Below are 27,917 nucleotides of genomic sequence, written 5' to 3'. Positions count from 1 at the left end.
AATGTCGGGAAGGAAAGCCTCAGAGGCATCTACAAGGAAGATCGATGGAAACAGAGATGGACAATAAAACTCATCTGTTCCATAACTTTTCCTAGGGCTGCTCTGTTGGTAAAAAACCCTGGAGTGAAAGGGGTCAGTCAAAATACACAGCCAGTCAATGGCCTTGTAGCTGACTCTAGTAATTATGATGTAAAATTCCTCAACTTTTACATTATTGGTTAGCAGATTAGGAATATCACTTAAGATTGACCAACTTGAATAAAATCAAGGCATGAAATAAATCTCTAATTCTATTAATTCCTGACTTATTAAAAATAAAAAATAAAAAACAAGTTAAATTCAACCAGCTCGTCACTGTATCTAGAGCTCACGTGGGCCAAGAGGAGTGTGGAAGCCCCTCTGAGTGTAGTGATAGGGCTGTTAGCTACATTTTCAGTTTGATGTAAGAGTCTAATTTCCCCAAGGTCTGATTTTTTAGAAGCATTTGCAGCTGATATCAGTCTCACCAACATGGTTTTAATACCAGGAAGTAGCTTATGCTGGGAGACAGGGCTCCTTGATTGGTCTGGTTTCTAAGACACCTGCTGAGCTCAGATCTAGCAAAAGGCAGAGCAAGATCTGCAGCTGCTCCTGATGCAGTTACCAGCTAATTACAGAATCAATAGTGATAGGATTTCTAGTGTGTAAACTCATTATTTATTCCCTTGCCACCATTGAGAAGAAAAGCAGAGACCCTTCTACACAAGTAACTGGGCCATTACTCTTCCTTTGGGAGTGGCAGAGTGGAAACCCAGGCACCCTACTGATTCCTAGAGGCCTGTAAGTGCATCTACCCAGCTTTTTCTCTCTTTCAAGACCAAAAAATTCAATGAACATAATTCTCTGCCAGTTATAATAATCTTGGAATGAGAATGAAATAGTTTCAGAGTATAGGCCCTGATTTTGGTGGAGGAGCTCAGAGAGAAATCTCTTTTATGAGGCCTCGGGGGAGGCCCTTCCCTCCTGGCCTCGTCCCTCTCTCCATCCATCCTCTGCCCTCTATTCCACATCCTGGGCAAATGGTACTGAACAAGGACACAGCTAGTCCCCTGAAGTAGTTAAAGCCTATAGGCCAGATGATAGAAAGACAGCAGATACAGCTTAATTTTAATAAAGCATTTAAATAGGAGAAACTTTATTATATTTAAAATATAAGTGTGAGACTGCTTTTTAGTTTGATGTTCTAAAGAACCAATTGACTGTTTTTTTCTAGGTGACCCTAGCCCCTCAATACATGGTCATCCCTTGTGTGATTAGGAAACAGCTTATTCAACAAGAATCAGGACCATACCTGGTCTGTGGGTCCTGTCTCCAGGACAACCTAAAGCAGAGGTTATCAACCTTGGCTGCATTATGGAATCACCTGGGAGCTTCAAAGGCTAGAGGTCTGTGTCCCATCCCTGAAGGTTGGATTTGGGGGTGGAGGTGTGACCTGGGCACTGGCATATTAACCTAGTATTGCCCCAGGCGATTCTCATATGCAGTGGAGGTGGAAAACTGGCTTAAAGCAGGAGACCTGGTCCTGGGACCAGCGGCCACCAGACCCAATGGAATTTCCTGAGGACCCACAGCTCTTGGGTCAAGTTAACCTTCTATTCTTGGTGACTCTGATGCCTGTGTGCAGTGTGTCCTTACTTCCCACTGGGACCTCTTCTCTTTGCTCCCAGGCCCTGAGGAGGTGGGCTGCTTTGATTCACTCTTACGGCCTGGCCTCTGTGTGAAGGTCCACTCAAAGGGAATGCCTGCTTCTGGCTCTGTCTTGGGAACTAAAACAGCAGTTCTTAATCTGAATACTTCAGGCCTGAAAGACAGTCTCATCTCCTGGTCCACCGACCCTATGGGATAGAGCCTGAGCAGTGCCCCCCGCCCTCCTCACAGGGATCAGAAAGAGCCTGGGGCAAATAGGGGGATGCTTGGGGTAGGGTTGGTGTATGGCAAAGGCCTGGAAGCTTCCTCAGACTGGATTCTCCAGTTTGTAGATTGTAATACAATTGAGTGCAGCTGACATGGGTGCGTACACACAGGTGACATGGATGCGTATGCAGAGGTGAAACACATGGGAGGGGGTACTTACTTGCAAATGGCAAGCAAACATTCTTCTATGGTGTCCCTCTGAGCTTTGGTGAGGGAACGCCCCTTGGACAGCCTGTATATTGTCTGCAGTGTTGAATCGATCAAAGAGGTGTAGTGCTCCGTTCCGGCAAAGAGAGGGGCGCACCTTGTGAGGAGCGGGAGCACAGCAGAACATATGTACCTATTTAGCGCCAGCGCAGCCTCTGTGGTGCTTAGGGACACCTAGGAAAGGGTGTTGGGACACTGGTTAATCTCTGGAAAGAGCAAGGCTTATCCCCTGTACCCAGCGCCCATCTAGTGGGCAAGGAAGCACACACATATCTATCTACATATCACAGCAACAAAGTGAACAACTTTGTACCTTCTCAGCAGACTGATTTCTCTTTTGCATTTTAAATGAAAATAAAAGTCCTGCTAAACATAAACAAACAGAAGAAAGCAAAGGCTGGCTGATCCACAAGTATCCGGCCTCCTCCAAGAATTCCAAACTCTTCAAATCAGGTGACAGCCAGTCTAACCCAAACCCTTGATGTTTGCAACGTTCAACTACATTATTATCCCATTCTAGCTCCTTTTTAAAAAAAATCACTTTAGGGAGACTCCTTTAGTGATTCTGAGATTAATAGTTGGGTGGAGGCCTCAGGAGCTCTCAAACTCACTGGTTTTGCAACGAGACAGTGGAGGAGCTCTGACGCCTGTCACTTAATTTATGAACAATTCATAACCTGATAAATGACGTGAGGGCAGACCTCAGGGGAGTAAGTGTCCAAGGAGTAGAAATGTAGGACCTTCTCTAAAATGGTGTAATTCTCATACACAGTGTTCTCTCTTGTTCACTTAGACTGGATTCAGGGAGGGCTCACTTAGTGACATGAAATTTAGCAAAAGCATATTTAACTATCATCTGCAAAACTTTTTAAAAAAACCTGGAGATATGCAGAGATAAAATATTACCATTATTTTCTGTGATCATTGCAGTAATTATATTTGTAACTTGTGATTTGATAAACTGTACACATTCCTGGCATTCCTCTTAATTATCAGAAGTTTGTCTCCTAGAAGCTTGAATAATCATACTGAAAGAGCTAATCTTTCACATTTATCACTTTAACAGAGTTGTTAAATGAGGAAGGACAGAGCTTTTATTATAGTGTCTTAAAAGTTTTCAGAAGAGAATGCATGAAAACGTGGGTGCTTAGGAACTGAATAGAAAATTTCTTTTGTAGATGGTGCTGAGGTAAGCATGTGATTTGGACACCAAATGCTAGAATAGCATTTACTATTTATTTGATCTATAAAAAAATCGAATGCTTTTATCAGCAACCTTAAGAATGTCCCACAGAGAGAAACCAAGATGGCGGCATAGGTTAACGCTGGAGTTTGCTGCCTCGAACAACCACTTCAAAAATACAACTAAAAGATGGAACGGACATCATCCAGAACCACAGGAAGGCTGGCTGAATGGAAGTTCTACAACTAGGAGGAACCGAGAATCAGAGGAGGCGCAGTGCTGAAGTAAAATACTAAGGTGCGGAGTGTGAGCAGCGCGGGCTGGTGGCTGAGGGCGTGGTTGTCTGTTTCAATCCGGAGGGAGCCTCAGACTCAGAGCTCCAGATCCAGGCGAGTCTCTAGGGACCCAGACTCAAACAGGAGAAGCAGGACTGTCTGGCTATGGTCTCTCCGAAGTTTGCAGCTGTTGCTGGGACAGAGAGGCAGAGCCCCTGGGGATGGACTGAGAGCAGTCATAACTGCTCCCTCCTCTGCCCTGTTGATCCCGTGGGACCCACCCCGCCCAAGCCCTGCACAGAGGCATTTACTGGATAGCCTCAGGCAAAGGCTAGATTAGCACCTCCCTAGAGGACACAAGTTCTTCCACTGCAGACACAGCTGATTATCACAGCCAGTCGGCCTGGAGGTCAAATCCCTCTAGTATTAACTGTAACAATCAAGGCTTAACTACAACAAGACTGCACACAAAGACCACTAGGGGGTGTACCAAGAAAGCGTAAAAAATGCAGAGACAAAGAAACAGGACAAAACTATCAAGGGAGGATATTGAGTTCAGAACCACACTTTTGAGGTCTCTCAAGAGGCTTCTAGAGTCTGTCGATAAACTTGATGAGATGTACAGGAAATCTAATGAGACCCTCGATGGTGTGATAAAGGACCATCTAGAAAGTAAGCATACACTGACTGAAATAAAGAATATTATACAGATTTCCAACAGCAAACCAGAGGAACGCAAGAATCAAGTCAAAGATCTGAAATGCGAAGAAGCAAAAAACACCCAACTGGAAAAGCAAAATGAAAAAAGAATCCAAAAATACGAAGATAGTGTAAGGAGCCTCTGGGACAGCTTCAAACGTACCAACATCAGAATTATAGGGGTACCAGAAGATGAGAGAGAGCAAGATATTGAAAACCTATTTGAAGAAATAATGATAGAAAACTTCCCCCACCTGGTGAAAGAAATATACTTCCAAGTCCAGGAAGTGCAGAGAACCCCAAACAAAAGGAATCCAAAGAGGACCACACCAAGACACATCATAATTAAAATGCCAAGAGCAAAAGACAAAGAGAGAATCTTAAAAGCAGCAAGATAAAGAAACTCAGTTACCTGCAAGGGAATACCCATACGACTGTCAGCTGATTTCTCAACAGAAACTTTGCAGATCAGAAGGGAGTGGCAAGAAATATTCAAAGTGATGAATAGCAAGAACCTACAACCAAGATTACTTTATCCAGCAAAGCTATCATTCAGAATTGAAAGTCAGATAAAGAGCTTCACAGATAAGGAAAAGCTAAAGGAGTTCATCACCACCAAACCAGTATTATATGAAATGCTGAAAGGTATCCTTTAAGAAGAGGAAGAAGAAGAAAAAGGTAAAGATACAAATTATGAACAACTGAGAGCAGTCATAACTGCTCCATCCATCCTCTGCCCCCCATAACTGCTCCCTCCTCTGCATCTGGCTCTGTCTGATACACCACATTATTGGTGTACCATTTGCCTTCAGTACCATTTGCCCAGGATGTGGAATAGAGGGCAGAGGATGGATGGAGAGAGGGACGAGGCCAGGAGGGAAGGGCCTCCCCCGAGGCCTCATAAAAGAGATTTCTCTCTGAGCTCCTCCACCATCTATCAACAAATGAATACACAATAATGTGGTGTATCAGACAGAGCCAGATTTTTTTTTTTTTTTTCTCTCTGAGCTCCTCCACCATCTATCAACAAATGAATCTAAGAATCAAGGGAATAAATAACCGGATGTACAGAATGAACTGGTGATTATAATAGAATCAGGGACATAGAAAGGGAATGGACTGACTATTCTTGGGGGGAAAAGGGGAATGGGAGATGCGGGAAGAGACTGGACAAAAATCGTGCACCTATGGATGAACACAGTGGGTGGAGAGTGAGGGCGGAGGGTGGGGTGGGAGCTGGAAGGAGGGGAGTTATGGGGGGGAAAAAAGAGGAACAAATGTAATAATCTGAACAATAAAGATTTAATAAAAAAATAGGAAAAAAAAAGAATGTCCCACAAATTTAAAAAATTATTATACTTAACCTATATTATATATAGAGAAAGCTGAACACAAAAGAAGCTGTGGAAGTATTGTTGTAATTATCCAAAAAGATCACATGCCCCGAACACCTTCATGGTTCTACCATCTCTTAATCCCAAGCCAGAAACAGGGGTGGAGCTCTCATTCAGATTGGGGACTGTACTGCTTCCAGTTCCAGGTCACCCCACCCATTTCTCAGCAACCCATTCCAATGGAATCCAGCTAAGGTATTGGCCACCTGACAACCATAACAGAACTTAGACTGCTATCTCTGTTGGACACCAGGTGGAGCCTTTGAGAAACTTGATGACTGATCAAGAAGACATGCTTCTGGCTCTTTAAAAACAAGCCTAAACTGGTGAAATGTTCTTAGACTTAAGCTGATTTAATTATCTTTTCTCCTTGGACCCAGTATTCCTGGTGCACCATGTCTCTGCTTAGTCCTGACCTGGGGCATCAGGCATCTAAGCTATTTAACTCCTGGGCCTCCTGTCTTACTGTCTGTTGATATTGGATGGCTGTACCTCACACTTGACTGCCAAACTTGGATTTGCCCATGGCCTCTTGTCCTGACTTTGTCATGTTCTAAGCTCCAGACTATCCTGCCTAATAGCCAGTGCATTAAACCTCAGGAGTGATGTGGGAAGAGTATTTCCAGCCTCTAATGCTGCCAGCCAGCCCTTTTCATAAGCAACAGCCATACTTTTCACATGAGGGTGATTTTGTCTTGCAGGAAACATTTGGTGAAATCTAGAATTAGTCTGGGGTGTAGTAGGTAGAGGCCCTGATGCTGCTAAACACCCTACAATTCACAGGATCCCCCCTCCACAACAAATAGTGCTGATGTTGAGAAACTTTGGAATAGAGAGAACTGGATTGAATATCTGAGGTCATGTTTACATGCATTCAAGTCTCTGGCCAATAAATTAAGAACTTCCATTACTTGGTGCCTCTGTTTTCTTATCCTTTAAAGCGCACTACTAATATGTAATCAACAAGTAGATTAAAAAGTGCTCACTTCTAAATCCAACATTACTAATTTATTTACAATGATGGGAAATTTTTTTTCCTTATTTTAGTCACTTACTGTATCGAGAGAGGCAGAGGCTCTTAAATCAGGTAAAAATCCAACCTCTAGCAGGTGGAGCAGAAAAGTTTGATCCTTAATACCGTAGACACGGTCCAAGAAGAGCACCATGGAGGCCTTGTGGTCAGGGCAGAAGCTGGCTGCCATATCGGGCTCGCTGACAGACCCATCTGAAAGACACACAGAGAATGTAATTTCCCCTCTTTTATTTTAACAGTCACAAAGGCAACACAGAGTTTGTCTATGACTTGTTCTACCAACAGGCAACAGGAATTTTGGAAACAATATAAAATTGTGCTGAGTCCAGCTTATACTGGCTTGGAAGAGCTGATTATTAAACTTTTAGGAATTTTGTGAGCTAGTTGTCAGACATGCTCATTATTATTTCTTCAAATAGGTTTTCTATTCCTTGCTCAGTTTCCTGTCCTTCTGGTACCCCTATTATGTGAATGTTGTTTCGTTTTGTGTTATCCCAAAGCTCCCTTAGGCTCTCCTCCTGCTTTTTAAGTTTTTTTTCCCAGTGTTTTTTTCTACCTTGTCTTTTAGCTCGCTGATGCAGTCCTCAGCTTCTTCTAGTTCACTGTTGATACTTTCTATGGTGTTCTTTATTGCTGCTATGTCATTCTTCATTTTCTATTGGTTCTTCTTCATGTCTTCTTGATTCTTACACATGTTGAATTTGTCTTCCATTCTTTTCAGAGGCCTTATAACCATTGTTCTGAATTCTTTCTCTGACAAATTGCTTGCCTCCATTTCATTTACTTCCTTTTCTGGTGATTACTTCTTTTCTTTTGTATTGGGGTTGTTTCTTTGTCTTCCCATTTTTGCTGTTCTTTGTGGTTATTTCTTATGTATTAGATCAAACTTCTATGTCACCCAGATTTTTTTGAGTTTGTCTTATATAGTCGATGTTTTGTGGGACTCAGTGGTGCAATCTTTCAGGTCTTCTGGGCTGGGTATTCTAGGGAGTGCCTCTACTTGGGATATTTGGGTTCTCTTGGTGTAGTTGGGTCTTGAGTGTCCCGTTCGTGGATGGAGTCTCCTCTAGGGTGTCTGGTTATGTGGCTCACTCTCTACCATGTTGACCGAACAGCACAAAATACAACTCAACAAGACATGATGCAAAGGGAACAAAACATGAATGTACCCATGACACCAATAACCCCAATAAAAGTAAACACCAGAGAAAAGGGAATTAGGAGAGAGAAAAGAAAATTAGGAGAGAGAAAAGAGAGCAACAATGATATTGAGAAAAGGAAAAAATTTAAGAGCGAAAAGAAAAAGAAAAAAAAAGTAGGGGAAAAATATACATATATGGGGAGAAAACACCAAGAAAAACAAACAGATAAACCAAAAAATGCAAACAACAAACACCCAGAAAAAGCGGGGGGGGGGGGGGGGGGGGCAGAATCTGTAGAGGCAGAGCTTATATCCAGAATGTAAGGTTAAGGAATTGAATGAATAAGGGAATGGCCATGGTTCAGTATAGAGGAGGTAGAAAGAGAATTAGTTGATAAAAAGAAAATTAAAACACAAAATAATCAATAAATAAAAAATAAAAAGATAAAACATTAAAAAAAATTTATCTATATATTCATCTACTTTGGAAAAGGAGAATAGAGGAGAGAACAGATAGACTTGAGTTTAGTAAGTGAAACTAATTAAGCATTTAGGAGAAGAAGAGAGCAAGAGATGAGAGGAAAAACAAAAGCATAAAAAATTGGCTAGAAAAGAGAAGGGTGCATGGACTTGGAACAGGAAAGAAGAAATTAGAAATTAGATATATGAGTAAGCCATAGTGTGCACAATAAAATGCTTAGAAAAAGATATGTGAGTAAGCCAACAGAGACTACAATAATAATAACACGTCAATAAAGAAGATAAAGAAGATCAATTTTTAACAAGGGGTAAAAAGAAAGGAGAGAGAAAAACATTCTCCAGGTGTCCTCTGTCCTTTCCAGCCACAGATTGTCTCACCAGGTGTGTTTAATTTGCCAATTTTGGGTAGATGTTATTTGATTTATTTGTTCCTTCTATCTGCTGTGAGAAGGCACAGGACACATCCACCTATTTGGTCACCATTTTGACTCCCCCTTGACATGCTCATTATTAAAATAAAATTTAAAATTAAGTAAATTATATATAAAAAAGGTAACAAATACTCAAAATTCATTACTTCCTAATTATTCTCCTGAGGTTATTTATATCTATTGTATTTGTATGTTGGAATTACAATACAATGGTGTGCTATGTGCCAACTCTCTGCTCAGTGACATCACAGTGGTAACTTGAAATCGTCCATGGTGAGAGTATCTACATCACAGAAATGGGCAAATGCCAGGAGTCAGGGCTTGATTTTACTGTTTTATTGATTGAAGACATAAGAAAGGGAGGGAGAAAATGTAAGGCAGAATAAATTTAAAAGTCTGTCATATCTATAGCTATTACATCATAAGTAGCAGCCAATTGAGGAAATCTTCCAGTATTTTAAAACTATTATCTGATTTAGGTGAAATTTAGATCAGATCATCCAATAATTCTAACCTCATCTTAATGAAGAAGTTCAAAGGTGAAGTGGGGAATACCACGAAGAAAATAAAAATTGCATGACTTGGAGAATAAAGACAGGATTTTGAAATATGATAAAAAAGAAAAACAGTCTTCCTTCTACACAGCCCTTAAATGATGAATCTCTAGTCAGAGCATATTTAAATACCATACTTTATGAGGCACCTCGAGAGCCACAAAGATTTCGTGCTATTTGGCCTAGAACCTCATTTAGCCCAGTGATCATTGCAGGGGACTGGGAGAGCCAGGAGGGAGGGACATTCTGGACTGGAAGCCGCCTGCTTCTCTTCTGAGCACTAGGGGAGCTGAATCTGAGTTAACCTGGTGTGCTGAGAAACATTATTTTTGTGGTGTATCAGTAAGTTTTTTGTGCTCAAAAAGTTTGGGAAACACTGAGTTCAACATTTTTTTTTTTTATCATACATGTTCTCAGAGACTCTATAATCCAATGTGCTTGAGGAAGTTTTATAAAAATATGATATTTTTGAGAGTGATGTCACAACAATTGAGGAGTAGGAGATCCCAGTCTCTGTACCCCACAAAGATCAACAATCAAATAGCCACCCATGAACAGAAATAGCACTGGTAGAGCTTAGGAGTCCACTTAAGAAACTTCAGTAATGCAGTGGAACAAAACACCTGAGAATAACCGTCCAAAAAGGGAAGGAAGAGCAGAGCAGCTTTATCTTGTCTGCATCATCCCATGCCCCAGGCAGCACTGCTCAATGCCAAGAGCAAACGCCTCAGCTAGAAAGAGATCCCCCTGCTGGAAATGGGGCGAGGGGGGAAGCAATCAGCTCCTCCAACCTATTGGGGCACTACATGAAGGACCCCCTTTGCTTTCATACTTGGTGAAAATCTGTCTTGTTACTAAAAATATCGCTGGACTTTCTGACTGTTCTCATTTTTTCCATTTGTGAATATATAGAGGTTAATATATAGGGCAGAGGACAGATGTAAGTTCAACAAGACTGACACTTGACTCAGTCCAAATGACTAACAATTACAATATCTTGTTTCATCAATAGCTATATAGGACACACCTCGCCTTTCAGCACCGATCAGAAACTATGAGAACTTTTCTCAGCTTGTCTTGTTTTGTACATGACAGTTTAGTTCCAGATATATCTCATCCCCAAACATTCATCCACCAGATTGCTCCAGAAACACCAGGCTGAATCAAAGAAACCTTTTCCTTCAACTGTATCCTCTAATGAACTTGAGCCCTTTTGCACAGCCAAAGAGAGTTTATAATGGCAGAAAATGCTATAACAGCAGGTTACAAGTCAATTCTACGACTTCATTAAAACTGTTATCATTTAATATTAAATTAGGTCAGAATGTGTAAACATTTTTCAATATGGTTGATTAGGTTTTGAAAACTATTGTACCTAAGAGCCCTCTTTGTAGCTAAGCAATCTTCTTGAAGTATAGCAAAGCCTGACAGGCAGAATAGCTGGAGGCACGTTTAAGTCCACAAGTACAAATGATTTACTCTGCTGGCAATTATGTGAAAAATAAAATAATTAATTGCAATTGTACTTACTAAATGGAGCTAGTCTGTTTCTTATTAACAGGCTTGTTTGTACTAAAAAATAACATCATCACCTTGAACAAGACCTTTAAAACACTGAATATTCACAGGGAGCAGAAGCAGATGGGGTCTACTTCAGACTATCTGGAATTCTCCTCTAGTTATGTCCATTCTTCTGTAATTTAAGTACAGCATTTAACACAGTAAGTTGATGTTAGAGATGGTTAAGAATAAGAAAGATAGGCTACTTGTATCAGCCAGACAGCAGGAGCCAAGATAGTCCCCGGTGACCTGCTCTGCAGAGAACCTCAGCAGCTTTGGTCACTGACTAAACCAACAGCCAGCACAGCCACCACAAAACCCTGGCACATTTCACAGGTTTTCCATGTTTGCAGATGCCCAGATGCCCGAATCTCCCTTCACTCCCACTCCCCTCATTGCTAGAACCCAAGATCTGCACTGGCAGCCTCTGCTGCTGTGTAACTTCAAGATGCCAGCTTAGATCCCTGCAGCAGATCCCCATTGCCGTCTGTGCATGGAAACAGATTACCATTGCTGGCCTTTATTGCCATGCACATATGGCGAGGCCCTGCAGCCACGGGAGTGAAAACTGACAACCAGGGCTGCCATAGCTGCTTGTGGGCCCAGCTCCGGCCCTGACTCCTATCAGTGGCCTGCACTGCTATAGCTAGCACCTTAAAAAACATTTTTTAAATTGATTTCAGAGAGGAAGGGGGAGGGAAGGAGGGAGGGAGGGAGAGATAGGAGAGAGAGAGAGAAACATCAATAATGAGAGGGAATCATTGATTGGCTGCCTCCTGCACATCACCACTGGGGATTGAACCTGCAACCCAGGCAGGTGCCCTAACCACAGAATGGAAAGGTGACCTCCTGGTTCATAGGTAGACACTCAACCCTTGAGCCATATCAGCTGGGCTGTAGCTAGCACCTTTAGTGGTGAACTTGTATACCACTGGCCAGAGTCTTGTCACTGGCCTCCACTACTGTGCACCTGTGGCAAGACTCTGAAACCACAGAAATGCACACTGACAGCCATGGTCCCCACAGCTGGTAGTGCACCTACAGGTGGTTCTTGTTTTTGATGCTGGTTGTGGCCATCATACTATGTGTGGGTATGCAACTGCTCTGTGCCACTATACCTGTAGCTGGTCCCTGCAGCTGAGTGCATATCACTGGCTCTGACAATCACCACTGCTTGCCCTATCTCTAGTTGCTAGACCCAGACAATATTAAGGACCTCAACAGCTCTTGCAGTCATTGAGGACTCTGGGAAGCTCTTACCAAGGACTATACAGTTGTCAATGTGTGGACTCCAGTGTCCCTGAGTTGACAAGACATCACCCCTCCCCCAAGATCCAAAGCTGCTATACACCCCTGCACTTGGCACCCTGCTTCACTACACCTGGGGTCACAGCACACTCCAAATGCCCCACCCATAGGTGAAGGTTTTTCCTTACCAAAGTCAGTCCATAAAGTCTGGAAGAGATGACTGATTTTTCAAATGTGCATATAACCACGCAAAGCTAAAGGTATCACAAAAAATAAGGAAACAGGACACCACAAAGAGACACAATAAACTTCTTGTAACTGACCCTAAGAAATGAAAATACATGAATTGCCTGATAATTTCAAATAATTATTTTAAATGCTCAGAAAGCTACAGGAGAACACAGAAAAGCAATTTAATGAAACAATATGAGAACAATATGAGAAATTCAACAAAGAGATAGAAAATATAAAAACATAAAAACAACTAAAAACTTTGGAACTGAAAAATAGAATGATTGAATGGATGAATTCAATAGAACACTTTGACAGCACACAAATAAGCAGAAAGATCAGTAAACTCAAAGAAAGATCATTTAAAATTATTCAGTAAGAGGAACAAAAATAAAAAAGAATAAAAAGGAATGAAAAAATACTAATGGGTAACCATTAAGAAAAACAATCTACACATCATTGGAGTCCCAGAGGGGAAGAAAGGGGAAAGAGATAGAAAGCTTAAAAAAATAATTGCTGAGAACTTCTCAAACCTGAAGAGATATGTACGTCTAAGTACATGAAGGGACTAAGTCACCCCAAAATTTCAATCCCAAATGATCTTCTCCAAGATACACTATAATAAAACTGTCTAAAATCAAAGACAAAGAAAGAATTTTAAAAGCAGCAGGAGAAAAAGTAATTTCTCATACAAGGGAAGCCCCTCTCTATTAAGACTATGAGCAGATTTCTCAGCAGAAACTTGCAGACCAGGAGAGAGTTGGATGATGCATTCAAAGTGATGAAAGAGAAAAACTCCAACCAAGAATATTTGAACTAACAGAGTTGATCCCTTACATAAAATGATATACAACAATGCATACAGTTAGCCATTCCCATCTACAGATTTCCAACTGTGGATAAAAAATACTGTCTTTGATCCATGGTTGGTTGGATCCATGGATGAAAAAGCAATGGATACAGAGGACCAATTACACATTTATTGAAAAAAATTCATGTATATGTAGATCCAGACAGTTCAAACCTGTCTTGTTCAAGGGTCAATTGTACATGCAACATTTCTTTAAAAAATACTAGCATACCATTAAAAGGATCATGCACCAGGATCAAGTGGGATTTATTCCTTGCATGCAAGGACGGTTCAATATACACAAATCAATAAATGTGATATATTACATTAATAGGATGAAAGACAAAAATCTTATGATCATTTAACCAGTTACAAAAAGCATTTGATAAAATTCAACATCTTTTCATGATAAAAATTCTCAACTAATTAGGTATAGAAGAAACATACTTCAACATAATAAAAGCCGTATAGACAAACCCATAAAGCTTATCTCTAGGATTAGAGTCAAGGCAGGGGTGCCCACTATTACCATTCCTATTCAACATAGTACTGGAAATCCTAGTTATTGCAATTAGGTAAGAAAAAGAAATAAAAGGCAACCAAATTTAAAAGTAAAATTATCTCTGATGATGACATGATTTTGTATATTGAAAATTCTAGTCTCCACTAAGAATTGTTAGGACAAATAAACACATTCAGTAAAGTTTCAGGATACAAAACCAATATACAACATTTAGTTGTGTTTCTATACTCTAACAATGAAGTAAATGAAAAAGAATGAAAAAAATAATATTTACAAAAGTATCAAAACCAATAAAATATCTAGAAATAAATTTAACTAAGGAAGTAAAATATTTATACACCCCAAATTTTAAGACATTGATGAAATAAATTGAAGAAGACATGAATAGATGGAAAGAAATCCTATGTTCATGGATCTAAAGAGTTAATATTGTTTAAATGTCCATAATAATACCTGAAGCAATCTATAGATTCAATGCAATCACTACAAAATTCCAATGTCACAGAAATAGAAAAACAATCCTAAAATTTGTATGGTACGGCAAAATACCCTGAACAGCCAAAGCAATCTTGAGAAAGAACAAAGCTGGAGGCACCACATTTCCTGATTTCAAACTATATTAAAAAGCTACAGTAATCAAAACAGTACATTATTGGTATAAAAGCAGACATATAGATCAAAGGACAGAATTGAGAGCCAAGAAAAAAGCTATACATACAAAGTCAAGAAAGATTTGACAAGGGAGCCAATAATACTCAATGGGGAAAGGATAGTCTCTTCAATAAATGGTGTTGGAAAATTATATTCACATACAAAAGAATAAAATTAACCCCTGTCTTACACCATTCACAAAAGTTAGCTCAAAATAGGTTAAGAAAACTTAAGACCTGGAATATAAAACTCCTAGAAGAAAACATAGTCTTAAACTCCTTGACATTGATCTTGGTAATGATTTTTTGGCTACAACACCAAAAACACAGATAATAAAAGCAAGAATCAACAGGTAAGACTCCATAAAAACACACACAACACACACCACAAAAAACTTCTGCACAGCAAAAGAAACAATACACAAAATAAAAAGGCAACCTGTGTAATAGGAGAAAATATTTGCAGACCATATATCTGACAAGGAGTTAATATCTCCCCCCCCCCCCCCCCAAAAAAAATAAGGAACATACAATGAAATAGCAAAAAAGCAAGTACAGTAATTCAATTAAAAATGGGAAAAAGACCTGAATAGAAATTTTCCCAAAGAAGACACAAAAATGACTCTCAAGGTACATGAAAAGGTGCTCAACATCACTAATTATCAGGGAATTATGAATTATGCAAATCAAAACCACAAGATATCACCTCATACTTGTTATAATGGCTAGTATAAAAAACACACAAAGGCTAACACATGCTAGTGAGGATGTGGACTGTTGTACACTGTTGATGGGAATGTAAACTGGTACAGCCACTATGGAAAATAGTATGGAGGTTCCTCTAAAAATTAAAAATAGAATGTCCATATGATCCCACTGCTGGGTATATATTAAAGGAAATAAAGTTATTACCTTGAAAATATCTACCCCCCTACATCCATTGTGGTATTATTTATAATAGCCAAGATTTGGAAATAACCAAGTATTTGTTGATGGATAAAGGGATATAGAAAATCTGACACACACATACTGGAATATTGAGCCATAAAAAAGAAGGAAATCCTGCCATTTGCAACAGTTTGGCTGGACTTTGGGGGCATTATGCTAAGTGACATAAGTCAGACAGAGAAAGGAATTACTGTGTGATCTCATATATGAGAACCTAAAAACACTGAACTTATAGAAACAGAGAGTAGACTGATAGTTATCGGATTGGGGTGGTGGGAAAAATGGGCAGATGTTGGTCAAAGAGTTAAAAACTTCCAGTTATCAGATGAGTAAGTTCTGGGGATCTAATGTACAGCAAGGTGATTATAGTAAATACTATATTGTATATTTGAAAGTTGCTATGGGAGAACAAAAGAATAACAACAATGACAGCAACAACAACAACAACAAAGGTAATTATGTGAGGTGAAGGATGTATTAATTAACCTTATTGTGGTAAACATTTTGCAATATACAAGTGTATCAAATCATCACATTGCATACCTTAAACTTAATATGATGTTATATATCACTCATATCTCAATAAAGCTGAAAAAATGTGACACATTCTATAGCATTTCCCAAACTTACTTGACCCCAAACTCCTTGTACACCAGTTAACATCTTCTACAAAAATGTTCCATAGAACACCAGTTTGGGAAACACTAACAGTCAGAGATAGCATTATCTTTTCAATTCCTCCATCTGTTGGATGAAATTGCCTGGATAGCAGGTGGAGTGAGGAGGAGAAACTGAAGGCTTCTGGGAGAGTATACATGTTGCAAAGTTAACATGGATGATTGCCAAATGTCACAAGTCGCATTGGGGAAAATCTGTTTATGCTTCATGGCCATGAGGTACATAGATCGCACTGTGGCAGAAGGGAGCCTGTTCAAGCCCTATTGCTGCCCCAGGTGGCTGCACAATCTGGGGGATGTGGAGGCAGAGAAAGAAGGCAATGGTGAGAGCTTTCACTGGTCCCATTCCATCAGCCTCCTTGTAGAGGGTTAGAGTGTTTCTAGGACTGTGAGATCTGGACTGTCCATATCTATGGGACATACAGGAGTCTCTGACATGGAAGCAGAGGAGAGAACAGCCAGCAGGAGCCAGGAAGAGAGGAGAGAATTCGTTAGCAGAAAAGGAGCAAGACCTTCCCTGGTGCTGCCTGCCCTGCAAGTAGGAGCATGGAGGGACTGCGCCAGCAGACCGAGGCCTGATCCTGAGAGAGTGGCCCCCAGTGGGGACTGGCAGCACTCAACCCTGAGCTGCTTCTCTTACCTTTGTTCAGGGAGGGCAGTTTCAAGGGGATGCTGATGATCCCAACCAAGTCTTCCGTGGGAACAAGGGAGCGTAGGATTGACCTGATCCGGATGGCTTCCCCTTTTCCTGTCTGGATAAGCTGCAAAGCAGGGTTAGAGAATAAGATAAAGGAAGTTCCCACACCCTCGTTCCACCCCCACCCAAATCTCTGGCAGTGAAATGGTTCTATTTAAGTTCTGGGTACTCTTCTAAATTTCTGTAACTGCAATAGACATGACCACAGGGAAAGAGAGGAGCTTTCTCTTGATATTCTAGAAGAGGTGCAATTAAGGAGGTCACTTGTTGTGACTACAATGGTCATGCAGTTATGGTATCAAGTCTCAGCAGTGAATGTGGACCCTGCTGGTGATTCTCAGTGTGACAGCAACAGGGAGCTCTCTGGCTGTGACAGGTGTTGAGAATGTGGCCACAATTCCAGAGTCCAGAATGCTGCTGAATGTAGAAAGACTTATGAATTTTAGTTTCCTAAAGAGATGATTAATGCTGGGACTAGAGGTAGGCAAGAAGGGTGTAGAGAATGCCCTAGAGAAATTGAGAACCTCAGTGGAGCTATTCTGGGATGGATGACACGATCCATACAGCCATGAATGGGACAAGCAGCATGTACAGGTGACAAGTATGGGGGCAACAAGTATGCTTCTGAGCTCAGGATGGAATCAACCCTAGATCAGCTGCAGGGCATGCTGGGATATGATGCACAGAGGCCCTAAGGAAAGAACACCTGTGCACTCATCCTAGCTGCCATCTCTCATTCCTGTGGGTAGAGGAATAGCTGTCAGTGATGATGGCATCTCCTCTCCCATCACCACTCACGGAGTGGGGCCCAGAGGAGGGATCTGGCAAGGTGTGTAGGTGTGTGTGTGTGTGTGTGTGTGTGTGTGTGTGTGCGCGCGTGCGTGTGTGTAAGTGTCAGACCAGAGGGGCAGGAAGGAAGGAACTCCTGTCCAGATGGGGCTCTGATGGTGCAGCTATCCCATGCTGCTATCTCCCTGAGAACAAGTAAACTGTGTAACTTGTTTTCTGAAGTGATGACAGGTGAGCAGGGGAACTGACATCCCCACACTGAAGACTGTAGGACACCTAGCATTTCCCTGGCTCCCTTTCAGTTTCCTTCATTTGTTTAAGGCACAGAAATAAAAAGATGAGCCCATGTGGGTAAGGCTGGTTTATCATAGTAGGAATTAGAATTCTAAGGATTCTGATCAGCCTTCTTTATCAAGATTTTGACTTTCTTCTAACAACAGTACTTTTGATCTAGATTCTTCCATGTTGGAATCGTTTCCCTAAACATGTGTCGATGGATTTGCAAAGGGGCTAGACTGCATTAAGTAAGACCCATGAAATCCTGGAAGAAAGGTAAGAGTGGACTCTTTAATGCAGTGTCCTAAACTACAGGTGATGACCAATTAGTGGGCTGTAAAATCAAGTTAGTGGGCTGTGACCAGCATTAAAGAGCATGAGAGTATTAAAGAATAGAAGAAATTAGAGTGCAATGTCTATAGTAAGGATAAATTTTGTTTCTGGAATATACCTATACTAGGCGGCAATGTAAATCATATTTCTTACTATGATCAAAATAAATTGTTTTGGTCAAAAAGTTTAAAAGCTACTACTTTAAGGGGTTCTGTTTTTCATTAGTATTAAAAAATGTAACCCACCCACTTGGCAGTGACCAATTACACAATCTCATCAACACCAGATATGGCTGTTTATGTCAACCTAATCTGCATTGCAAGTGCTTTTGGGAGATGCTCTGTAATAATCCCAATGCAGTGAGCACTACAGAGAGAGGCAAGCAGGAGCCAGAGCCCAGTGAGCAAGCCAAGCAGTTCTTTCAAAGAATTATCAAGTTTTTTTTTAAAATTAAAAGGTATATTTTCTGTTGTCATAAAATAAGCAGTTATTTTCTCTCTCACTTATGACGTGAGACCTTATGTGAAATAAGGCCACTTTCTCTCAGCCCACAGCAGAGGTAAAAAAGGGACAGAGGAGGAAAAACACAAGTTTTAAGGTCAAAACTGGAAATCCGAGAAGACATTCCATAAAAACATCCCTTTTTGGCACGTCTATAAAACTTACCTCTGGGAAGTAACCATGGATTCTGGGAAGAGACTACTTTCCTGGTGCCTAACACCATGGTCATAAAGAAAATAGGGTTTTCCATGTGGAGTAGCCTGATGGCCACCATCAAAATCAACTTGGGAAATAGAAACAGACTCACAGACACAGAGAACAGACTGAGGGTTGCCAGAGGGAAGGGGGTTGGAGGACTGGGTGAAAAAGGTGAAGGGATTGAGAAGTACAGATTGGTAGTTACAAAATAGTCATGGGATGTAAAGTACAGCATAGGGAATACAGTCAATAATATTGTAATAACTTCTAGTATGTACAGTGCGAGGTGGATACTTGAAATATTGATGGAATCACTTTGTAAAGTATATAATTGTCCAACCACTATGCTGTATACCTGAAATGAATACAAAATAATATTGAATGTAAACTGTAATTGAAAAAGAAAAAAAAGAGAAAATCATAAAAAATGAATTAAGTTGGGTAACATTTTGAAGAAATTGAGGCATATGGCATATAATTTTGGGGGGCTTTTGAAGGATATGGGGAGGATACACCCAACTAGTGCCACAGAGAAATCACACGACACAGATTTGCCCAGGAGTCATTCCTTAGTCACACTTTAAGCACATCATGAGAAGGCAGGGTTCTTTGGAAAAGACAATAATGTGGGGGAAAATAGAAGACAGATGGAAAAAAGGAAGACTAAATATTAGATGGTTTGACTTCATAGAATAAACCAGGAGTCTGCAGGAGCTGAACAGGGCTGCTAAAGACAGCCAGGAGACAGAGCTGACTCAGCAACAGGTAACACACACACATTCCCTAGAAAGCTGCAGAGTCAGGTACCAGAGCTGGAAGCTACTTTTTATGTTAGCTAAAAGGAGCTTAGAGAACATCATGCCAGCACATGCCAGAAGAAGAACTTACATTCAGAAAATCTACAGGCTCTTGGATCAAGCCCCTTAAAGTTGCCCTCTGAGAGCCCGATTACTCACGTGCATTTCAGGAGCACAGCGGCCCAGTAGATCTATAAGAGCTGAATAAAATGACATAATTGCATTGCCCATGTGTACGATCTCTTCTTCATCTTCACTGTCTTCTGTGCTGCTGAGAAAGAACCAGCACAAGGAGGTATGAGGAAGCCTGGCAGGTATGGCCATGGCCATGTCAATAGTCATGAGCTACATGATATGAAAATGCTCTGTTCATCCTGGGCATCAGCATCCTTTCCCTTGGACACCTTTCCTCCCCCCAGAAGCCAACCAGGTGGTTTTAGGCACTAAGTTCAAAGGACCTAAATAATCATCCATGACATTCCTAGGGTCCCATGAACTTTAAGGCATGTGTACTAACATCAGCTATCATTCAGACCATATACATTCATGGCGAGGCACCAGAATCCCCATACTTCCTACTAACCATTCCTTCCCCTTTCCTTCCTGAACACACATGGAACACATTGAACAAGGAGTCAGGAGGGCTGTGTCCATGTTCTGGCTCTGTTGCTAACAAGCTAGATAACTCTGGGCCTCAGTTTTTTCTCATGTCACATGAGGGAGTTGGGACAGCTTATACTTTAGGTTCTTTCTAGTTCCACTAGGTCACCTGCCAGAATAAATGACAAAAGAAAAAAAATCCAACCAGCTGGAGAGTTATCTCTGAGTTCTACCCACTCTCTAGATTCTGCGGTCTAATCCAGAGGCTGTGATGGAAGAAAGGGACATGGACATAAGACATAATGAAAGAAAAGTCACAAGGCAATCCACCAATGCAGCAATTATCTCCTTAACCTTTAAATACCAAGATTATTGATGCTGTGATGTTTCATATTTGGCAGTTCTCTTTTTTACCTAAAGAATCAAATCAAAATACTTTCAGAAGAGGAAGTATTAAAAGTGAGGTATGAGATGAGAAACTGAGGTTTAAAATACTGAAGGGAACAGTCAGGATTTAGACAACTATGGGAAACTTGTTGGTCCAGGCTTTTTAGCCTCTGCACAGCTTCCCCTGTGGTGATGCTGTAAGGAGGACAGTGTTGGCGAGAAGAGCTGGCCAGACTTCTCGATTTGCCAGTTGGTCTGAGTGGAGTAAGAAAAATGGAAGCAGGTGAAGGTGATATTGATCACTGGACTAACTGGAAGAGTGAAGATAGCAACGTGCTTGACAAAGTGATTTAAAATGTTTTCACCACAACTGTACAGAACCTGTGCTTCTTCTAGCAGGGGAAGTTATTGACACGTCTTTAATGATTCATGTCCTGATGATATTCGGAAGCTCACCAACTAGATCCATATCAGACAGCAATTCCATTCACTTACACTTCTCTCTTGTATCCCTGAGAGGGGAGGTCGAGGGCTGGGTTCTCAGAGATCTTAATGGCACCCTGCATGGCTGCCAACAGACCATTTCCTCCTTCACCCCGCAGGGCCGGGCCGAAGCACTCGGGGCGTCTGATGAGCAGCTTGACCACGACACTGGCATTTTCTTCCACACTTTCACCTATGGAAAGAGGCATTGTTTCCTTCTCACTGGGAAGGACAACCCCAGGATCTATTTCTAATCAATGAGGCTGGGAGAACAGCATTTGACTGAGCTTGCCACTCACTCTTTTTTTTTAAATTCTCACCCGAGGATATTTTTTTCCATTGCTTTTTAGAGAGAGTGAAAGGGAGGGAGGAGGAGGAGGAGAGAAAGAGAGAAAAATAATCAATGTGAGAAAGACACTTCAATTGGATGCCTCCCATACGACCTTGACCAGGGGATGGGAATCTAACCCACAACCTAGGTACACACCCTTGACCTGGTATCAAATCCTTGACTTTTCAGTGCATGGGCCAATGCTCTAACCATTAAGCAACACTGGCTATGGTGCTATTCACTCTTAAGATCAGGAGGTAATATTGATGGAAAGAAAGATGAGCTTTGATAAATCAGGTCGGAATTTGTTTATTTGAAGTATTACAATTAACCAATATAGAATAACTACTTGCTTTTTTTTCCCAAATATATTTTATTGATTTTTTACAGAGAGGAAGGGAGAGGGATAGAGAGTTAGAAACATCGATGAGAGAGAAACATTGATCAGCTGCCTCCTGCTCACCTCCCACTGGGGATGTGCTCGCAACCGAGGTATATGCCCTTGACCGGAATCGAACCTGGGACTCTTCAGTCCGCAGGCCGTTGCTCTATCCACCGAGACAAACCGGTTAGGGTGACATCTTGCCTTTAAGTTTAGGATTTTGTGCTGTTCAGATTATTTCACCATCTTTAGGTCCTCAGAGGGCAAGAAATACACCACAGAGTCTCCCACCAAGTACAGACTAATTCACAGTTGACTTAGAGAATAAAAAACTTTATATATTTGCTAACTCCTTGAGGAGCACTTAAAAGGTATTTCCTTCCTTCTGTGAGTGCAGGTAAAAGAGTAACTCAAGCTGAGGTGCCTCAATCAACCTGTGAGAGGTGACATATTAGCTCCTGAGCTATAGTCTCAGTCTAGTACCTGCCCCAGAACAGCCAGGATGGATCTCTGGGCATTCCTGAAATAATTTCTCCATGAAATAAATCTACTTGGTAAAATTGCCTTGGTTATACTTAAAATAGCTCTGTGGGAAGCTAAAGTTTAGAGAATTATACTTTACTGGTATTTTTCTTTGGAAGAACCATAGACCACCCAAGAAGTGATTAAGCAGCGGACCTGTCACATGTAGAAAGGGACAGCCAATGCCTCTCAGAGCCAATACAAAAGCCGTTTGACAGCTGTTCAAACAACTCCATAAAACACACCTTCTGTCTCAGATAAAATCTGAATTTGTGTCTGAGAATTTATCTCTCAGACAAAACTCAAATACAATACTTTTTGATGTTATATATTGGCTAGAGCTTGAAGAAAAACTCTTCCACAAAATCTTTAGATACTTCTTGGAGGATTGAGCTCTATAATAGAGGTTGCATCCTGACATGCTGTTGTATTAAATACTTATTCTTGCATAAAAATTACCTTAACTCATAGCAGGCTAGAATAGTAAGTATTCATTATCTTACAGTTTCTGTAGGTCAGGAATGCTGGAATGACTAAGCAAGGTGGTGTTGGCCTGAGACCTCCTGTGAGATTGCAGCCAAGATGCTGGCCAGGACTGCAGTCTTCTGAAGGCCTGACTGGACATGGAGGATCAGCTTCCACACTCACGCACATGGATGTTGGCAGGAGGCCTCAGTTCCTCACCATGTGCACAGCTCCATTGGGTGGCTTGAGTGTTCTCATGGCATGACAGCTGGATCCCCACAGAGCAAACGACTCAAGAGGGGGAGCAGGCAGAAGTCGCAATGCCTCTTACAGTTTTGACACACACCATTTTCTGCCATATTTTATTCATTAGAAGTGATTCTCTGTGTCCAGTTCACACTCAGCAGAAGAAGAATCAGGCTCCATCTTTTGGAGAGTGGGGCACTGAAAAATCTACACGTATATTTTAAAAACCATCAGGGAAGTTTAAGTTCTGTTTAATAACAATTTTTATGAATCAACTTAGAAGTGTTGTGAGCAAAGCATCAGTATGGGAACCCAGAAAACCTGTCCTTTCAGTTCAGCCTTTTAGCAAATCACGGTGTGAGTATGGGCCCTGCACAATCTCACTGGGTCTCACCTGCGCTGTTGTGATATTCACGCCTCTTCTAGAGTGAGTCTATTAGTTTAACTTATATGCAGACATTTCTCTCATAATGTCCAAGATTCACAGGGGCTGAGCTTGCTGTCCAAATGCTTGAAATTAGCTTGTGCTCATCTCCCACATGAACTCAAACTTGAACATATTTGATGGGTCTTACAGCCCTGGAGAGCCTATGTCCCAGCCATAGTCCTTCTTGGTCCAGAGGTTGGCCTGCTGTTATCCTTTCTTTTAAAAAAATTACTCAATATTTTTAATTTAAGCTAAAATTCAAGATTGTAAATATATCTCTTTAAGCTTTATAACTGTAAAAGTAAGTTGATTCTGAAAAATTTTCATTAAACTGAATTTAAGTAGCCCATCAGTATGCATTCATTGCTTTATATTTCAATCCTTCAAAAAGAGGCTAAATTTTTTGTAAAGAAGTTTTTTTTCAAGTTTTATCTAATGTATAACATCGAAAAAGAATTTGTTTTTATTAAACCAGAATCCATTTGAGGAAAGTTCTGAGGAGATGCTAAAAGGGTAAAATAATCACAATAATGGTATGGCAGAAAGAACCAATGGAGAGAGAAACCAAGGGGAGTTTGAGTGACATTGTGCAATTTGCAGAAAAGTTCAGATAAAGTTATGATGCTAAGTCCTAAGATTATGCTTTCCTATTAGTTGAAACTAAAATCTGTATCTGATAGAATTTAATCACAGGAGGGATACTTAAAGAAAAGCACCAAGAACTCAATATATTTGAAAGCAAATATTCTTAGTCATAGGTAAACTCATAGTTCACTACTTTCAAATGCTTTTGACCCCCAAAACTTATGAAGTACCCTCCCAGTATCATTTTCATTTTAAGAATAATGAAGCTAGCTCTTCTACCATGTAAGAACACAGCAAGAAGACACCAAATTTGCTGGTGACTTGATCTTGAACTTCGTGGTCTCTACAACTATAAGAAATAAATTTCTATTTTTATATAAAAAATAAGAATAATGAAGCTAAAACGGAAATTTCCAGTGTTAAAATAAGAATGCTCTTTTCCTTCTCATTCCCTTGATATAAACCCTTGACCCAGGTAACTCCATTTCATCCCTCAGAACAAGCTTGACTTGGAAGTCCCAGAGGACCTGGTCCTTTCAAACATCTGTTCCTCTTCCTTGAAGCGTTGAACACAAGTATAACTAATTGTATCTGTTTGTGTTGGTTTTTCTCACTAGTCTGTATATTTAATAAGAGCAGGGCATTATGTCTGAACTATCTAACTCTGTATGTTCAAGCATCTTGTTAACACCCTCCCCCCATTAATCAGCTTATATAATTATTGTACCGATTATTTACTAGTAAGTTGTCAGCCAGCCTTTACCAGTGTGCTGAGCTGGCCTTTACCAGTGTGCTGAGTTCAACTTAGCTCTTCACACTGTCATCAGCATCATGGAATTTGATGGGACATGTGCTGCAGACCAATTCCAGCATGACAGCAGGGCTGCATCTGGGAATGGCTGAAGGCATTTCCCAACCTGAATAGGATACATTAAATTGATTGTGGCTGCCAGACAGCTAAAAGGCATCTTAATCTACATGTTATTGCCTCCTACTGGCCAAACACCTGGACAGCCGTAGGCTAATTCCCCCATTCTGACAATGGACTCTGTACCAAACCCTGACCCTTTAAAGTGTATATCTCTGCCTTGCCTCAGGACAAGTTGTGTTAATAAAAAACATGGGGTCCTGGGGACGAGGAGAACCTAAGACCTTAGACATAAGACCTTAGAACTTAACTCCTTTAGCTAAGCTCCTCTGACCCCCAAATACCTTTCAAAGTTATATCTCATCTCCGGACTCTTTATTAGTCTCTGGATTCCTATTTAATCTATGCACAGCCTTCTCCAGATTCCTGAACCCTTCTTGATGCTGGGACAAGAACCCTGGCAACATGGACCACAATGTGCAAAAGACTTTGAAAAAAAATAGGCTATGAGTTCTATACTGAGTTTGCTATTGAAATTCATTTGCCACTTTAGCCTTATTTTATCTGAATCTCAGGTTCAGATCTAAGCCAGTTAGGTTGGCTCTACCAACTGACCCAGGAAGCCATTCCTTGATTAGTGAATAGTGGGGGATACAGAGGGCAGCCTGCAGGAGGAAGGAACTAAAGTGCAACCACTGATGCTAATTACTAGTAGAGAGGAGACTGGAAAAGAATTTCCAAAGGCCTCAGAAGGTATAGAGAATGGCATGATTAGAAGACAGAGAGAACATTCTCTTCTTAATTTCCTGTAGTTTAGCAGGCTGGACTGCCAATCAAATCCACTGTAGGGAAGATGAATATTGACCCTGAGGGCATTTTTCAAGGGAGTGAGCGATCTGAGGTAAATTAAGTTTTGCCCAAGGGCTTACAACAATGCTTTTGCTTGAGTTCCAAAAAGAATAAAACTTCATAACAGTGTGACTGTTCACAGTGACTTTCTTCAAAGGCTCTGAACACTGTCTTCACATTACTATCTTCTTTTCCACATTCCTGAGACATTGGATGGAAATAGAATGATGGCCATTTTACCCTGAAGCAGTCATTCTCACCACAGGGATGATTAGTAGGGATGCAATGGTTTTCTCTTTAGTCCATCGCTTTCCTTACTCTCTATATTCTCACTACAGTCCCTGTTCTAAGGTCCTTTACCTGAAATGCTCTTTTCCTTCTCATTCCCTTGATATAAACCCTTGACCTAGGTAACTCCATTTCATCCTTCCGAACAAGCTTGAACTTGGAAGTCCCAGAGGACCTGGTCCTTTCAAACATCTGTTCCTCTTCCTTGAAGCGTTGAACACAAGTATAACTAATTGTATCTGTTTGTGTTGGTTTTTTCTCACTAGACTGTATATTTAATAAGAGCAGGGCATTATGTCTGAACTATCTAACTCTGTATGTTCAAGCATCTTGTTAACACCTGGCATATAACAGGTATTCAGAAAGTATCTTCCAAACAAATGAAAAGACTCCATTGAGACTCAAGATGGAAGCTTGAAATGATTGGATAGAAAGTGGAGGGTGACCATGCATCACTACATCACCAGGGCAATTATTAGCCTCTGTTTACAAGAACTTGATTTCTCAGATTTCAGTTAGTCCTAAGGAAGTGAACATATCCTCACTCAAGTCCCAGTGCAATAAGGGAGATCACTGGGGGCCCTGCATGAACGAATCTAGAGGTGCTCTCATTCAGTTAATTTAGAGAATCACAAGGCAGAGGTGATGGTCGGGACCCAGTACCTTTTCTTAAAGTGCCAACTTTAATAGGGTGGTGGGAAATTTGTATAAACAAATTAGTGAAAGTAGGTAAGACATAAAATAACCCCCTTAGTGCTTGGGAAGGGAGCTGAAGACGTGTCAATAAATTACTGTGACAGAATAGAGAAAACAGGGCTTGGTGGCACATTTGGTCATTAATCCAACCACTCATTGCTCCTGTATTACATGCCAGTAGCTGATCCAGGAACAATGGGCAAGTAGTAAAGACGACAGTTAAGCCCGGACAGAAGAATGAGACAAGTGGAACAGGGCCACCCCAGCAGATCCACAGGCCTACAGCAGAGCTTTCCAGCCAACTTGCAGATATGTGAGCAAAATAACACATGCTTCATAGTATATGTCAGTGAGATTATGAAGTTATTTGTTGTGTAGCAGAGGCTGATTGATACAGGGGTGAGAGCATACGTGGGGAAACCAGTTTCCCTGCAACTGTAGTGGTCCAGGTGGAAGATAATGATGGTGTGGGGAAGGATGTGGCCAGTGGAGGTGGTGAGAAGTCAGTAAATTTCAGATATATTTTAGGCGTTGAATCAACAGAATTCTTGATGGGTTGACTGTGGGAAAAAGTTGAATCAAGGATGCCTTCTAAGATTTGACTTGAATATCTACAAAGTTAGTTGTGCTAGTGAGGAAGATGGGAAACCTATGAGAAGAACAGGTTTGTGTAGATAATTATAAATTCAGCTATAAGATGTACAGAATTTGAGATGCTTGTTCAACTGCCAAGTGGAAATATCAAGTAGGCCACTGGATACACAAGTCTGGGGCTCAGGGAAGAGAAAAGGATGGAAACGTACATTGGGGGATGATCCGCATTTATGTGGAATTTGAAGCCAAGGGACTAAATGAAAATTTGCAGGGCAGACTGACATAATAATCCCCAAATTATGGAGACCAGTATTCAATCCCAGAATCATGCTACAATTTGCCCAGGTGTCTAGAATTTGGGGGCCCTGTGGATTTTTCATGAAGTATGTGAAATAAAACTTGGGTGATATGGGAGCCTGAAATCAGAACCGAGGAATGCTCTGATAGAATAGAATCCACCTGTTAAATATGGGCATTCTCATCACATTGATGAAGATTACTTTGTGATGAGCTCACAATACTGTCATTTTGTGTGAATAGTTTTAATGCAGTTTTTGTACTGCTTT

At 40.8% G+C, this 27,917-nt stretch overlaps 1 protein-coding gene across 1 annotated transcript in view; it reads right to left on the bottom strand.

The window, feature by feature from the left end:
• Window positions 1–27,917, bottom strand: part of RYR3 (ryanodine receptor 3) — a 398,822-nt gene that overhangs the window by 120,384 nt on the left and 250,521 nt on the right. Inside the window, exons 44-48 of the mRNA XM_070407843.1 lie at window positions 21,111–21,291; window positions 19,788–19,899; window positions 16,678–16,798; window positions 6,767–6,936; window positions 2,114–2,334 (exon numbers count right to left, since the gene is read on the bottom strand). Of these exons, the coding sequence (XP_070263944.1) occupies window positions 2,114–2,334; window positions 6,767–6,936; window positions 16,678–16,798; window positions 19,788–19,899; window positions 21,111–21,291 (805 nt within the window). The remainder of the gene's footprint in view (window positions 1–2,113; window positions 2,335–6,766; window positions 6,937–16,677; window positions 16,799–19,787; window positions 19,900–21,110; window positions 21,292–27,917) is intronic.

This window comes from Myotis yumanensis, unplaced genomic scaffold (assembly GCF_028538775.1).
Source record: "Myotis yumanensis isolate MYYU_CA2020_CCGP unplaced genomic scaffold, mMyoYum1.0.hap1 SCAF_1, whole genome shotgun sequence".
NCBI lineage: Eukaryota > Metazoa > Chordata > Mammalia > Chiroptera > Vespertilionidae > Myotis > Myotis yumanensis.
Note: the sequence above shows the minus strand (reverse complement) of the source record. Positions and strands in the feature narration are given on the sequence as shown.